General features: G+C 51.3%; 1 protein-coding gene across 1 annotated transcript in view; it reads right to left on the reverse strand.

Moving 5' to 3' along the window:
• Positions 1–13862, reverse strand: part of LOC311229461 (acyl-CoA desaturase-like) — a gene marked incomplete at both ends in the record, with an annotated part of 48819 nt that extends 34957 nt beyond the window's left edge. The window contains 2 exons of the mRNA XM_084315542.1: positions 6222–6352; positions 13694–13862. Coding sequence (XP_084171668.1) covers positions 6222–6352; positions 13694–13862 — 300 coding nt within the window. The remainder of the gene's footprint in view (positions 1–6221; positions 6353–13693) is intronic.
• Between the last annotated feature and the right edge of the window lie 24 nt (positions 13863–13886).

Below are 13886 nucleotides of genomic sequence, written 5' to 3' on the forward strand. Positions count from 1 at the left end.
CCCCCCCTTCCCTCGGTGTGTCCCTAAATGCTTCCCCCTTCCCCCGGTGTGTCCCTAAATGCTTTCCCCCCCTTCCCTCGGTGTGTCCCTAAATGCTTCCCCCCCCTTCCCTCGGTGTGTCCCTAAATGCTTTCCCCCCCTTCTCTTGGTGTGTCCCTAAATGCCTTCCCCCCTTCCCCCGGTGTGTCCCTAGATACTTCCCCCCCTTCCCTCGTTGATAGATACTTCCCCCCTTCCCCCCCTTCCCTAAATGCTTCCCCCCCTTCCCTCGGTGTGTCCCTAAATGCCTTCCCCCCCTTCCCTCGGTGTGTCCCTAAATGCCTTCCCCCCCCTTCCCTCGGTGTGTCCCTAAATGCCTTCCCCCCCCCTTCCCTCAGTGTGTCCCTAAATGCTTCCCCCCCGCCTTCCCTCGGTGTGTCCCTAAATGCTTTCCCCCCTTCCCTCGGTGTGTCCCTAAATGCCTTCCCCCTTCCCTCGGTGTGTCCCTAAATGCTTCCCCCCCCTTCCCTCGGTGTGTCCCTAAATGCTTCCCCCCTTCCCTTGGTGTGTCCCTAAATGCTTTCCCCCCCTTCCCTCGGTGTGTCCCTAAATGCTTTGCCCCTTCCCTCAGTGTGTCCCTAAATGCCTTCCCCCTTCCCTCGGTGTGTCCCTAAATGTCTTCTCCCTTCCCTCGGTGTGTCCCTAAATGCTTTCCCCCCTTCCCTCGGTGTGTCCCTAAATGCCTTCCCCCTTCCCTCGGTGTGTCCCTAAATGCTTTCCCCCCTTCCCTCGGTGTGTCCCTAAATGCTTTCCCCCCGTTCCCTCGGTGTGTCCCTAAATGCTTCCCCCCCTTCCCTCGGTGTGTCCCTAAATGCTTCCCCCCTTCCCTCGGTGTGTCCCTAAATGCTTCCCCCCCCTTCCCTCGGTGTGTCCCAAAATGCCCCCCCCCCCCCCCTCCCTCGGTGTGTCCCTAAATGCTTCCCCCTTCCCTCGGTGTGTCCCTAAATGCCTTCCCCCTTCCCGCGGTGTGTCCCTAAATGCTTCCCCCTCTTCCCTCGGTGTGTCCCTAAATGCTTCCCCCCCCTTCCCGCGGTGTGTCCCTAAATGCTTCCCCCCCTTCCCTCGGTGTGTCCCTAAATGCCTTCCCCCTTCCCTCGGTGTGTCCCTAAATGCTTCCCCCCCCTTCCCTCGGTGTGTCCCTAAATGCCTTCCCCCCCCTTCCCTCGGTGTGTCCCTAAATGCCTTCCCCCCCTTCCCTCAGTGTGTCCCTAAATGCTCCCCACCCCCCCTTCCCTCGGTGTGTCCCTAAATGCTCCCCCCCCCTTCTCTCGGTGTGTCCCTAAATGCTTCCCCCCTTCCCTCGGTGTGTCCCTAAATGCTTCCCCCTTCCCCCGGTGTGTCCCTAAATGCTTCCCCTCCCTTCCCTCGGTGTCCCTAAATGCTTCCCCCCCCCCTTCCCGCGGTGTGTCCCTAAATGCTTCCCCCCCCCTTCCCTCGGTGTGTCCCTAAATGTTTCCCCCCCCTTCCCGCGGTGTGTCCCTAAATGCTTCCCCCCCTTTCCCTCGGTGTGTCCCTAAATGCTTCCCCCCCCTTCCCGCGGTGTGTCCCTAAATGCTTCCCCCCCTTCCCTCGGTGTGTCCCTAAATGCTTCCCCCTTCCCTCGGTGTGTCCCTAAATGCTTCCCCCTTCCCTCGGTGTCCCTAAATGCTTTTCCCTCCTTCCCTCGGTGTCCCTAAATGCTTTTCCCCCATTCCCTCGGTGTGTCCCTAAATGCCTTCCCCCCCCTTCCCTCGGTGTGTCCCTAAATGCCTTCCCCCCCCTTCCCTCGGTGTGTCCCTAAATGCTTTCCCCGCCTTCCCTCGGTGTGTCCCTAAATGCTTCCCCCCCCTTCCCTCGGTGTGTCCCTAAATGCCTTCCCCCCTTCCCTCGGTGTGTCCCTAAATGCTTCCCCCCCTTCCCGCGGTGTGTCCCTAAATGCTTCCCCCTCTTCCCTCGGTGTGTCCCTAAATGCTTCCCCCCCCTTCCCGCGGTGTGTCCCTAAATGCTTCCCCCCCTTCCCTCGGTGTGTCCCTAAATGCCTTCCCCCTTCCCTCGGTGTGTCCCTAAATGCTTCCCCCCCCTTCCCTCGGTGTGTCCCTAAATGCCTTCCCCCCCCTTCCCTCGGTGTGTCCCTAAATGCCTTCCCCCCCTTCCCTCAGTGTGTCCCTAAATGCTCCCCCCCCCCCCTTCCCTCGGTGTGTCCCTAAATGCTCCCCCCCCTTCTCTCGGTGTGTCCCTAAATGCTTCCCCCCTTCCCTCGGTGTGTCCCTAAATGCTTCCCCCTTCCCCCGGTGTGTCCCTAAATGCTTCCCCTCCCTTCCCTCGGTGTCCCTAAATGCTTCCCCCCCCCCTTCCCGCGGTGTGTCCCTAAATGCTTCCCCCCCCCTTCCCTCGGTGTGTCCCTAAATGTTTCCCCCCCCTTCCCGCGGTGTGTCCCTAAATGCTTCCCCCCCTTTCCCTCGGTGTGTCCCTAAATGCTTCCCCCCCCTTCCCGCGGTGTGTCCCTAAATGCTTCCCCCCCTTCCCTCGGTGTGTCCCTAAATGCCTTCCCCCCCTTTCCTCGGTGTGTCCCTAAATGCCTTCCCCCCCCTTCCCTCGGTGTGTCCCTAAATGCCTTCCCCCCCGTTCCCTCGGTGTGTCCCTAAATGCTTTCCCCCCCTTCCCTCGGTGTGTCCCTAAATGCTTCCCCCCCTTCCCTCGGTGTGTCCCTAAATGCTTCCCCCTTCCCCCGGTGTGTCCCTAAATACTTTCCCCCTTCCCTCTGTGTGTCCCTAAATGCCTTCCCCCCTTCCCTCGGTGTGTCCCTAAATGCTTCCCCCCCTTCCCTCGGTGTGTCCCTAAATGCTTTCCCCCCCCTTCCCTTGGTGTGTCCCTAAATGCCTTCCCCCCTTCCCCCGGTGTGTCCCTAGATACTTCCCCCCCTTCCCTCGTTGATAGATACTTCCCCCCTTCCCCCCCTTCCCTAAATGCTTCCCCCCCTTCCCTCGGTGTGTCCCTAAATGCCTTCCGGTGTGTCCCTAAATGCTTCCCCCCCCCTTCCCTCGGTGTGTCCCTAAATGCTTCCCCCCCTTCCCTCGGTGTGTCCCTAAATGCTTCCCCCTTCCCCCGGTGTGTCCCTAAATGTTTTCCCCCCCTTCCCTCGGTGTGTCCCTAAATGCTTCCCCCCCCTTCCCTCGGTGTGTCCCTAAATGCTTTCCCCCCCTTCCCTTGGTGTGTCCCTAAATGCCTTCCCCCCTTCCCCCGGTGTGTCCCTAGATACTTCCCCCCCCTTCCCTCGTTGATAGATACTTCCCCCCTTCCCCCCCTTCCCTAAATGCTTCCCCCCCTTCCCTCGGTGTGTCCCTAAATGCCTTCCCCCCCTTCCCTCGGTGTGTCCCTAAATGCCTTCCCCCCCCTTCCCTCGGTGTGTCCCTAAATGCCTTCCCCCCCCCTTCCCTCAGTGTGTCCCTAAATGCTTCCCCCCCGCCTTCCCTCGGTGTGTCCCTAAATGCTTTCCCCCCTTCCCTCGGTGTGTCCCTAAATGCCTTCCCCCTTCCCTCGGTGTGTCCTTAAATGCTTCCCCCCCCTTCCCTCGGTGTGTCCCTAAATGCTTCCCCCCTTCCCTTGGTGTGTCCCTAAATGCTTTCCCCCCCTTCCCTCGGTGTGTCCCTAAATGCTTTGCCCCTTCCCTCAGTGTGTCCCTAAATGCCTTCCCCCTTCCCTCTGTGTGTCCCTAAATGCTTTCCCCCCTTCCCTCGGTGTGTCCCTAAATGCCTTCCCCCTTCCCTCGGTGTGTCCCTAAATGCTTTCCCCCCTTCCCTCGGTGTGTCCCTAAATGCTTTGCCCCTTCCCTCAGTGTGTCCCTAAATGCCTTCCCCCTTCCCTCGGTGTGTCCCTAAATGTCTTCTCCCTTCCCTCTGTGTGTCCCTAAATGCTTTCCCCCCTTCCCTCGGTGTGTCCCTAAATGCCTTCCCCCTTCCCTCGGTGTGTCCCTAAATGCTTTCCCCCCTTCCCTCGGTGTGTCCCTAAATGCCTTCCCCCCTTCCCTCAGTGTGTCCCTAAATGCTTTGCCCCTTCCCTCGGTGTGTCCCTAAATGTCTTCTCCCTTCCCTCGGTGTGTCCCTAAATGCTTTCCCCCCTTCCCTCGGTGTGTCCCTAAATGCTTTCCCCCCTTCCCTCGGTGTGTCCCTAAATGTCTTCTCCCTTCCCTCGGTGTGTCCCTAAATGCTTTCCCCCCCTTCCCTCGGTGTGTCCCTAAATGCTTCCCCCCCCTTCCCTCTGTGTGTCCCTAAATGCCTTCCCCCTTCCCTCGGTGTGTCCTAAATGCTTCCCCCCCCTTCCCTCTGTGTGTCCCTAAATGCCTTCCCCCTTCCCTCGGTGTGTCCTAAATGCTTCCCCCCCCTTCCCTCGGTGTGTCCCTAAATGCCTTCCCCCTTCCCTCGGTGTGTCCCTAAATGCTTTCCCCCCTTCCCTCGGTGTGTCCCTAAATGCTTCCCCCCTCTTCCCTCGGTGTGTCCCTAAATGCCTTCCCCCTTCCCTCGGTGTGTCCCTAAATGCTTCCCTCCTTCCCTCGATGTGTCCCTAAATGCTTCCCCCTTCCCTCGGTGTGTCCCTAAATGCTTTCCCCCCGTTCCCTCGGTGTGTCCCTAAATGCTTCCCCCCCCTTCCCTCGGTGTGTCCCTAAATGCCTTCCCCCTTCCCTCGGTGTGTCCCTAAATGCTTCCCCCCCCTTCCCTCGGTGTGTCCCTAAATGCTTCCCCCCTTCCCTCGGTGTGTCCCTAAATGCTTCCCCCCCTTCCCTCGGTGTGTCCCAAAATGCCCCCCCCCCCCCCCCCTCCCTCGGTGTGTCCCTAAATGCTTCCCCCTTCCCTCGGTGTGTCCCTAAATGCCTTCCCCCTTCCCTCGGTGTGTCCCTAAATGCCTTCCCCCTTCCCTCGGTGTGTCCCTAAATGCCTTCCCCCTTCCCTCGGTGTCCCTAAATGCCTTCCCCCCTTCCCTCGGTGTGTCCCTAAATGCCCCCCCCCCCTCCCTCGGTGTGTCCCTAAATGCTTCCCCCTTCCCTCGGTGTGTCCCTAAATGCCTTCCCCCTTCCCTCGGTGTGTCCCTAAATGCCTTCCCCCTTCCCTCGGTGTGTCCCTAAATGCCTTCCCCCTTCCCTCTGTGTCCCTAAATGCCTTCCCCCTTCCCTAGGTGTGTCCCTAAATGCTTCCCCCCTTCCCTCGGTGTGTCCCTAAATGCTTCCCCCCTTCCCTCGGTGTGTCCCTAAATGCCTTCCCCCTTCCCTCGGTGTGTCCCTAAATGCTTCCCCCTTCCCTCGGTGTGTCCCTAAATGCTTCCCCCCCCTTCCCTCAGTGTGTCCCTAAATGCTTCCCCCCCCTTCCCTCTGTGTGTCCCTAAATGCTTTCCCCCTTCCCTCGGTGTGTCCCTAAATGCTTCCCCCCCCTTCCCTCGGTGTGTCCCTAAATGCCTTCCACCTTCCCTCGGTATGTCCCTAAATGCCTTCCCCCTTCCCTCGGTGTGTCCCTAAATGCTTTCCCCCTTCCCTCGGTGTGTCCCTAAATGCTTCCCCACTTCCCTCGGTGTGTCCCTAAATGCCTTCCCCCTTCCCTCGGTATGTCCCTAAATGCCTTCCCCCTTCCCTCGGTGTGTCCCTAAATGCCTTCCCCCTTCCCTCGGTGTGTCCCTAAATGCCTTCCCCCTTCCCTCGGTGTGTCCCTAAATGCCTTCCCCCTTCCCTCGGTGTGTCCCTAAATGCTTCCCCCCTTCCCTCGGTGTGTCCCTAAATGCTTCCCCCCTTCCCTCGTTGTGTCCCTAAATGCCTTCCCCTCTTCCCTCGGTGTGTCCCTAAATGCTTCCCCCTTCCCTCGGTGTGTCCCTAAATGCTTCCCCCCCCTTCCCTCGGTGTGTCCCTAAATGCTTCCCCCCCCTTCCCTCTGTGTGTCCCTAAATGCTTTCCCCCTTCCCTCGGTGTGTCTCTAAATGCTTCCCCCCCCTTCCCTCGGTGTGTCCCTAAATGCCTTCCACCTTCCCTCGGTGTGTCCCTAAATGCCTTCCCCCTTCCCTCGGTGTGTCCCTAAATGCCTTCCCCCCTTCCCTCGGTGTGTCCCTAAATGCCTTCCCCCCTTCCCTCGGTGTGTCCCTAAATGCCTTCCCCCTTCCCTCGGTGTGTCCCTAAATGCTTTCCCCCCTTCCCTCTGAAACCAAGAGAAACTCCTCCCCTTTACCTGGAAGGCCATGGAGTTGGCGAGCGCCAGGAAGACCCTCAGGGGAGTGGACGCCTTGTAGGACCGGTGGCTCCACAGCCGGTGGGCCCCGGCCGTTATACCCAGCGCACTGATGACAAAGCATGCGAGCGCTGAGAGAGAGAGAGAGAGGAGGAAAGTGAGAGACAACCGTTACTACCACACGGAGACACGTCTGACATGCACACAAAAACATCCAGTGGGACGAAGGGACAACATGTTCTGTCTATTTACCCCCCCCCCCCCCAGAGCCCTTCTGTCATGGGTTATTTATGTTGCGATGGGCTCTCTCTCTCTCTCTCTCTCTCTCTCTCTCTCTCTCTCTCTCTCTCTCTCTCTCTCTCTCTCTGACAGTGTGGGAGTACGAGTGTCTGCTCTCGGTCTCCCTCTCTCCGACTTGTTGTTCCAAACCCGGCTGAATGTGTTTCTATGTGCGGGCCAGACAAGGCTGCTAAGGATGTGGGAACCAGGAGCCTGAATCAGCAAATAAGGCCATTCTGTTGTGGTGCCATGTAGCTCACAATGGAATGCCTATTGGAATTGCGATTGTCCTTTGTCCCGCTCCCAAGTGAAATAATATGCAGCTCGGCATTGCGAAGAGAAGGGGGAAAGTTCGCGGTTGTTCGGTAAAACAAGTCACGCTCGTACCAACAGTCGTACCTTTTGGGCACGAACTCTATATTCTCTGAATAGTTTGTGTTGGAGCCAGATTCAGTCCTTAATATTTATTTAGTTAAAAATATGAAGCAATATTGTTTGGAAAACGATTTGAAATGAACTTGATTGATAACATCTTTTATTTGTTATGACTTGGATGTGTGTTGCTTCAACAACATGGAGGCGTGTCTGGTCCAGCCCATTTTGAACCGGTGATTACAGCACCCTAGTGTGTGAACTCACTTTATCAATGGACTGGTGCGCTAGTAAAAAAACATGACACTGGAATGTAAGGCATGCAGCCCAGACGGTTTTTGACCGTCGCAAGCGCTATGGATTTGGAACTTTAGAAATTGGAAACAGGACACCATGCAACGGGAATAAGCCAGCACACCTCCACGTCATCCGGTAGGAACCCATTCACGCTAAACAAAGCTTCAAGTAAATGACAATAAATACTCTTTTCTATAAACCAAACAATTCATCTCAGCTGTTTTCTTACGGAAAAGCGCATGCGCGCGTCAACCAAGGCTGTGGATCTCACATTGTCAAAAACCAGGCATGCAATACTTTCGCCTTTGTTTAAGGAACATCACTGGAATTGATTGCTGGAAATAACGTTACGTTTGTTTGCTTTGAAGATTGTGTATCGAACATTCCACGTTACTACTGGGAACGAGGTTAACTATGGACGGAGTTCAATGAATGGATACGCGCCACTCATTGGATGCGCGTCTGTGAAGCACTGACGTCATTTCATAGTGTTATCTGTCGTCAGATAATAATCAAGAAACTAATCAAGTCGAAGTATCAGTCGACGACGATGTTTGAATTAAATTGAAAAGCATGTGCAATAAATGCACCATTTCAGTTATTTGTTGGAACCAAATCAAACATTAAAAGGAAAATGGAACGTTTGGTGGAAGAAATTGACGCTGTACATTCCAATAGATTACAAGAATTGAAAGCATCTAGAAGCGCCAAATTGGGTGTTTTAACCAGAAGGAAAAATGAAATCTTTGATTTAATGAAGCATACATGCCAGGTGGAAATCGTTAAATCAAAAGTGGAAAACGAGTTCAACAAAGCATATCAAGAACTGAATGATGTAAATGATTGTGTCAAAACTTTATTGTCAGTAATGTCAGAGGATGATGTTAAACTTGATCAAAGTGAGTGGTACATCCTTAAAATAATACCAGTGGATGAATTCAAAGACTGTGTATTACAATGGATTGATCAAAATAAAAAGGTGACTGATGACGATGCTACAAGGAATATTGCAATTACAGTGGATGATATTGCTCCAAAGGACAGCGTTTCCAATGTGCGACCAAGACGCTCATCAAAATCCTCAAGATCATCCATAGCATCTCTTAAAATGCAATTGGAAAGTGAACAAGCTGAACTAGCAGTCAAGGCTGAAGGGCTTAAAAGGAAGCAACAGCTTGAGATAAAAGAAGCAGAGCTCCAAGCCGAGAAAGAAAAGCTTGAGATGGAAACTCAGATGGCTGCTAACAAAGCAAAGTTAAGCATTATCAAAGGATATGAATTATCACATGAATTAACACAAACTGTACCTAAAGAAATGCAACAATCGGATGGAATGAATGAATACCTGGAAGAATACATTCAAGAGGAAACGGAACAACAACCAGAAAAGCTGTCATGGACAGCTGGTTTGGACAGCACCAACATGGATGATGTTCCAACCAGATCAAGGCCCACTCACAAGGAACCAGTGGAAAGAGCAACACATGGAACTATGACAGAATATGAATCTGTGCGTAAAAAAATACCATCACAACTAACATATCAAAGGCATCAAGAATACGACCCTTTGACCTCAGTCTATGCCACGCATACAATTAATCCTCCTCTAGGTGGCACCAAAGTACAAGCTATGTCATATGAAAATACTTCATCTTTCAGACCGTATGACCTCCCTGCTTTTACAGGTGCATGCCACTTCATGCCACACGGTACAGATGCACAAGGACATGTAGGACCATCAACACAACCACACAGTAAAGGACCTACAACAAATACCCAGGACACAAGTAAAAAGCATGAATTTTACAGTCTGGTGAACCTAATGGAAGGTCAAAACAGGATAACAGAAACTCTGATTAAGCAACAAGGACAATTCACTTTGCCATCAATCACTATCCCTGTCTTTAAAGGAGACCCTCTGGAATACCAATTATTTATAAGAGCCTTTGAACATGGCATTGAGAGGAAAACTGAGAACCGCCAGGATATGCTGTATTTTCTGGAGCAATTCACATCAGGTCAGCCAAGGGAACTGGTGCGCAGTTCCCAATACATGCTTCCAGACACAGGTTACACTACAGCAAAGGAGCTTTTAAAGAAGCATTTCGGTAACGAACACAAGATTGCCACTTCATACTTGGACAAAGTGATCAGCTGGCCAATAATCAAAGCTGAAGATGCAGAGGCCTTGCAGGCTTATGCTGTGTTTTTCAATGGTTGTCTCAATGCCATGAGCTCTGTTGAGTACTTGGAGGAATTGAACCATCCAACTAACATGAGAGCCATTCTCAGTAAATTAGCCTACAAGACGCAAGAAAGATGGAGATTCAGAGCTTGTGAATTACAGGATCGTTATGGAACAAGGCCAACATTTCCAGAGCTGGTGGAATTTATAAACTATCAATCCAGAATCCTATCACATCTGTTGTTTGGAAGCTTAAATCCCACACAGACAAGAAGGCCCGTCATACCACCACCAGGTAAGCCCTTCCTCTCTAAAGACAGAAGGCCTAAGAGTGCATACAGCTACCAATGTGGCAAAGGTGACAGGCAGCTTCTACAAGCAGGCTGTAACCGAATGTGTGGATAAAGCACCAAGAAAAACAACCAATGAATGTTTACATTGCAAGGGAAACCATGAGCTCAGTTCATGTTCACAACTGAAAAAGAAAACGCATGAAGAAAAACTGGAATTCTTGAAGAAAAAAGGAGTGTGTTTTGGATGTTTTGAAGTGGGTCACATGAGCAAAGGTTGCCAAAAGAGACTTACCTGTCAAGTGTGTTCTCTCAAACATCCCACAATCCTGCACATCAACAGAAAATATCCTAATATAGAGAAGGATGAAAACTCTAATGATACAGCCGTGACAGTATACACAAATCAAGCTGAGGTGTGGAGTGACACTGGGGCCGGTAAATCAGAATGCAAACTTGCCATAGTTCCTGTAAAAATCAAAATGAAGAAAAGTGATAAGGTGATTCTCACATACGCCTTTATGGATCCAGGAAGTTCTGCAACATTCTGCATAGAGTCCTTGCTCAGACAGCTGCAGGCCACAGGAAGCAGAACTACCATTTTGTTAAGAACTATGAACGAGGAACAGGTCATAAAGACATCCATGGTAAACAGCATGGAAATCAGTGCTCTTGACAGCAATGAGTATTTGGAACTCCCAGAGGTTTACTCACACTCTGCGATCCCTGTGAAAGCTGAAAATATCCCAGACCAGGAGGATATAAAGCAATGGCCATATCTACACCAAGTGAAACTTCCTAGAATAAAAGCAGAAATCGGACTGCTGATCGGCAACAACGTTCCAAAGGCTTTGGAGCCATGGATGATAATTAACAGCCAAGGTAAAGGACCTTTTGCTGTTAAAACCACTCTCGGATGGACAGTCAATGGGCCACTCACACAGGGCACTAGGAATGTCGTTACCACAAACAGGATCTCTCTGGTAAGGATTGAGGAATTGCTGCAACAGCAGATGAAATATTATTTCCCAGAGCGCCAGCATGAAGAGCGCCTAGAGATGTCTCAAGAAGACCATATATTCATGGGAAAGGTCTCAAACTCAGTAAAGCTGCAAGACGGGCATTACAATATCGGATTGCCTTTACGGACTAACAAAGCTGAGTTCCCAAACAACCGCTGTCTCGCTGAGCAAAGGGTCATGAGCTTGAAATGAAAGCTGTTAAAGAACCCACAATTTCATGAGGAATATAGAACACTTATGGCTGACAATCTGAAGAGAGGTTTTGCTATCCAAACAACATCCGACAACAAGCAAAAGGAAGCCAAGGTTGGAAAGACGTGGTATATTCCCCACCATGGGGTTTACCACGCTAGAAAGCACAGGCTACGAGTGGTGTTCGACTGTGGAGCTACCTACCAAGGTGTGTCACTAAACTCTCAGCTTCTACAAGGCCCAGACCTCACCAGCAACCTCACTGGTGTCCTCACAAGGTTTCGGCAAAGGGCCGTTGCCTTCATTACAGATGTGGAGGCCATGTTCCATCAAGTGAGAGTACCGGATGAAGACTCAGAACTTTTAAGATTCTTGTGGTGGCCCGATGGAAAGCTGGACACAGACCTCGAGGAGTATAAGATGGTTGTACAAATTTTTGGAGCCACATCATCTCCAAGCTGTGCAACTTTCGCTTTACAGCAGTGTGCAAGAGACAACATTGGCAACTTTGACCCAGGGGTCATACAGACTGTGCTCAGAAACTTTTACGTGGATGATTGTCTAAAGTCAGTAAAGTCTGAGCAAGAGGCCATACAACTCGCCAAAGACCTCATCAGTCTGTGTGCCATGGGTGGGTTTAAGCTAAACAAGTGGATCAGCAACAGCAGGTTGTTGCTTCGCTCCATCCCAGAACAGATCCGAGCGCAAGGGGTGAAAGATCTAGATCTGGATCAGGATGCACTGCCCATCGAAAGAGCCCTTGGGGTACAATGGTGTACCCAGTCGGATTAATTTGCCTTCAAAATACAGCTTCAAGACATGCCGCTTACCAGACGAGGGATCTTGTCTATGGTGAGCTCTATCTATGATCCTTTGGGTATGTTGGCACCCGTTGTCCTCTCCGCAAAGCAGATACTGCAAAAGCTGTGCGGATTAAAGCTAGCATGGGATGATCACATACCTCAACACCTGCAAAGAAGATGGTTGACCTGGCTAGCCAACCTGTCCCAGCTGGAAAACTTCAAAGTTAAGAGATGCTTCATGCCAGAGGATTTTGGAAACGAATCACACAATTGGGACGAATCACACAAACCCGGCCAGACAAAAAGGGTTTTGTGAGACAAGTCGAGGTGCAAACCAAGACCAACACCTTGATCAGGCCCATCACGAAGCTTGTCTTACTCCTTGAGGCAAAAACATAAGAAGACCCCCCCCCATATCTCTCTCCCCCACCCCCCCCCCCCCCCACCATATCCCCTTCTTTTTCTTTCTCCCGGCCCCCCCCTCTCTCACACGGACATCGCACACATTACACACTTCGTGGACTGTGAGGCGCTTCTTTTGCGTTTTTGAAAGCTGAACTTTTGAATCCCTCGTTGGGGGGACCTTATGGACCGTGAGTTTTTGCGTTTTTGAAAGCTGAACTTTTGAATCCCTCGTTGGGGGGACCTTATGGACCGTGAGTTTTTGCGTTTTTTGAAAGCAGAACTTTTGAATCCCTCGTCGGGGGACATGGCTGTTAAAAAAAAAAAAAAAAGAAAAACGAATGTAATTTAGAATATGAAATCTGTTTCGTTTTGGCTGGCTCCTCCTGATTTTGTTGGTAATTGTACCGTTCTCTTACAGAACAATTAGGGGCCGGTTTGTTGGAGCCAGATTCAGTCCTTAATATTTATTTATTTATTTAGTTAAAAATATGAAGCAATATTGTTTGGAAAACGATTTGAAATGAACTTGATTGATAACATCTTTTATTTGTTATGACTTGGATGTGTGTTGCTTCAACAACGTGGAGGCGTGTCTGGTCCAGCCCATTTTGAACCGGTGATTACAGCACCCTAGTGTGTGAACTCACTTTATCAATGGACTGGTGCGCTAGTAAAAAACATGACACTGTAAGGCATGCAGCCCAGACGGTGTTTGACCGTCGCAATCGCTATGGATTTGGAACTTTAGAAATTGGAAACAGGACACCATGCAACGGGGATAAGCCAGCACACCTCCACCTCATCCGGTAGGAACCCATTCACGCTAAACAAAGCTTCAAGTAAATGACAATAAATACTCTTTTCTATAAACCAAACAATTCATCTCAGCTGTTTTCTTACGGAAAAGCGCATGCACGCGCCAACCAAGGCTGTGGATCTCACAGTTTGGCTATTAGATTCTGGTGTGTCTGTGTCAAGAGGGACCAGTTGCCCTGGGCTACACATTCTGAAAACCACTTGTATGGTATTTGGCCTTCAGATCTCCCTGATCTTCGAGGCAACATACTCTGGCTTTAAAAAATAATAATAATCATGGAGGTAACATATAGGCATAACTGTGTGTAGGTCCTAATGGGGGGGGGGGGGGGGTAGGGGTACCCAGAATATATAATAGTCTTGCCCACTATAGACACCGTTCGTCGGCCTAACGCCAGGGTGCGCCTGCTTTGCAATCATCACACAAGATCAGCACATTTCTGAGCTAGCTGGATGCATGGATTTGCAGGGGAACGGCGAAAGAGGAAAGTCCCCCTGAAACGCCTGTGTGGTGTCGCTGCCGGTGAATACCTACTACACGGTGGGTTAATGGTGATTACCTACACGAGGGTTTAACCCTTTCACTGCCACACTACAGCAGGTTAGCCCTTTCACTGCCACACAACAGCAGGTTAGCCCTTTCACTGCCACACTACAGACTGTTAGCCCTTTCACTGCCACACTACAGACGGTTAACCCTTTCACTGCCACACAACAACTGCAGGTTAACCCTTTCACTGCCACACACTACAGAGCGGTTAACCCTTTACTATCACGGTAACCGGCGAATAGTTAACAGTTGAATACTTACTCCACACGAGGGTTAACGGCGACGCGGAAGGGACGAGCGAGAGTCCATATAGCGCTCCGGTGTGCAATAACATCATCAGCACGATGTTCCTCCACACCAGCAACCGGGGCGGCTTGGGACCCTCCTTTTCCCTATAAGTGTCATCAAAAACATCCTCTATCGTCTCCATTTCTGTAATTTTTTCTGTATTTTT

Source organism: Notolepis coatsorum (genome assembly GCF_963971535.1).
Source record: "Notolepis coatsorum genome assembly, chromosome: 6".
NCBI lineage: Eukaryota > Metazoa > Chordata > Actinopteri > Aulopiformes > Paralepididae > Notolepis > Notolepis coatsorum.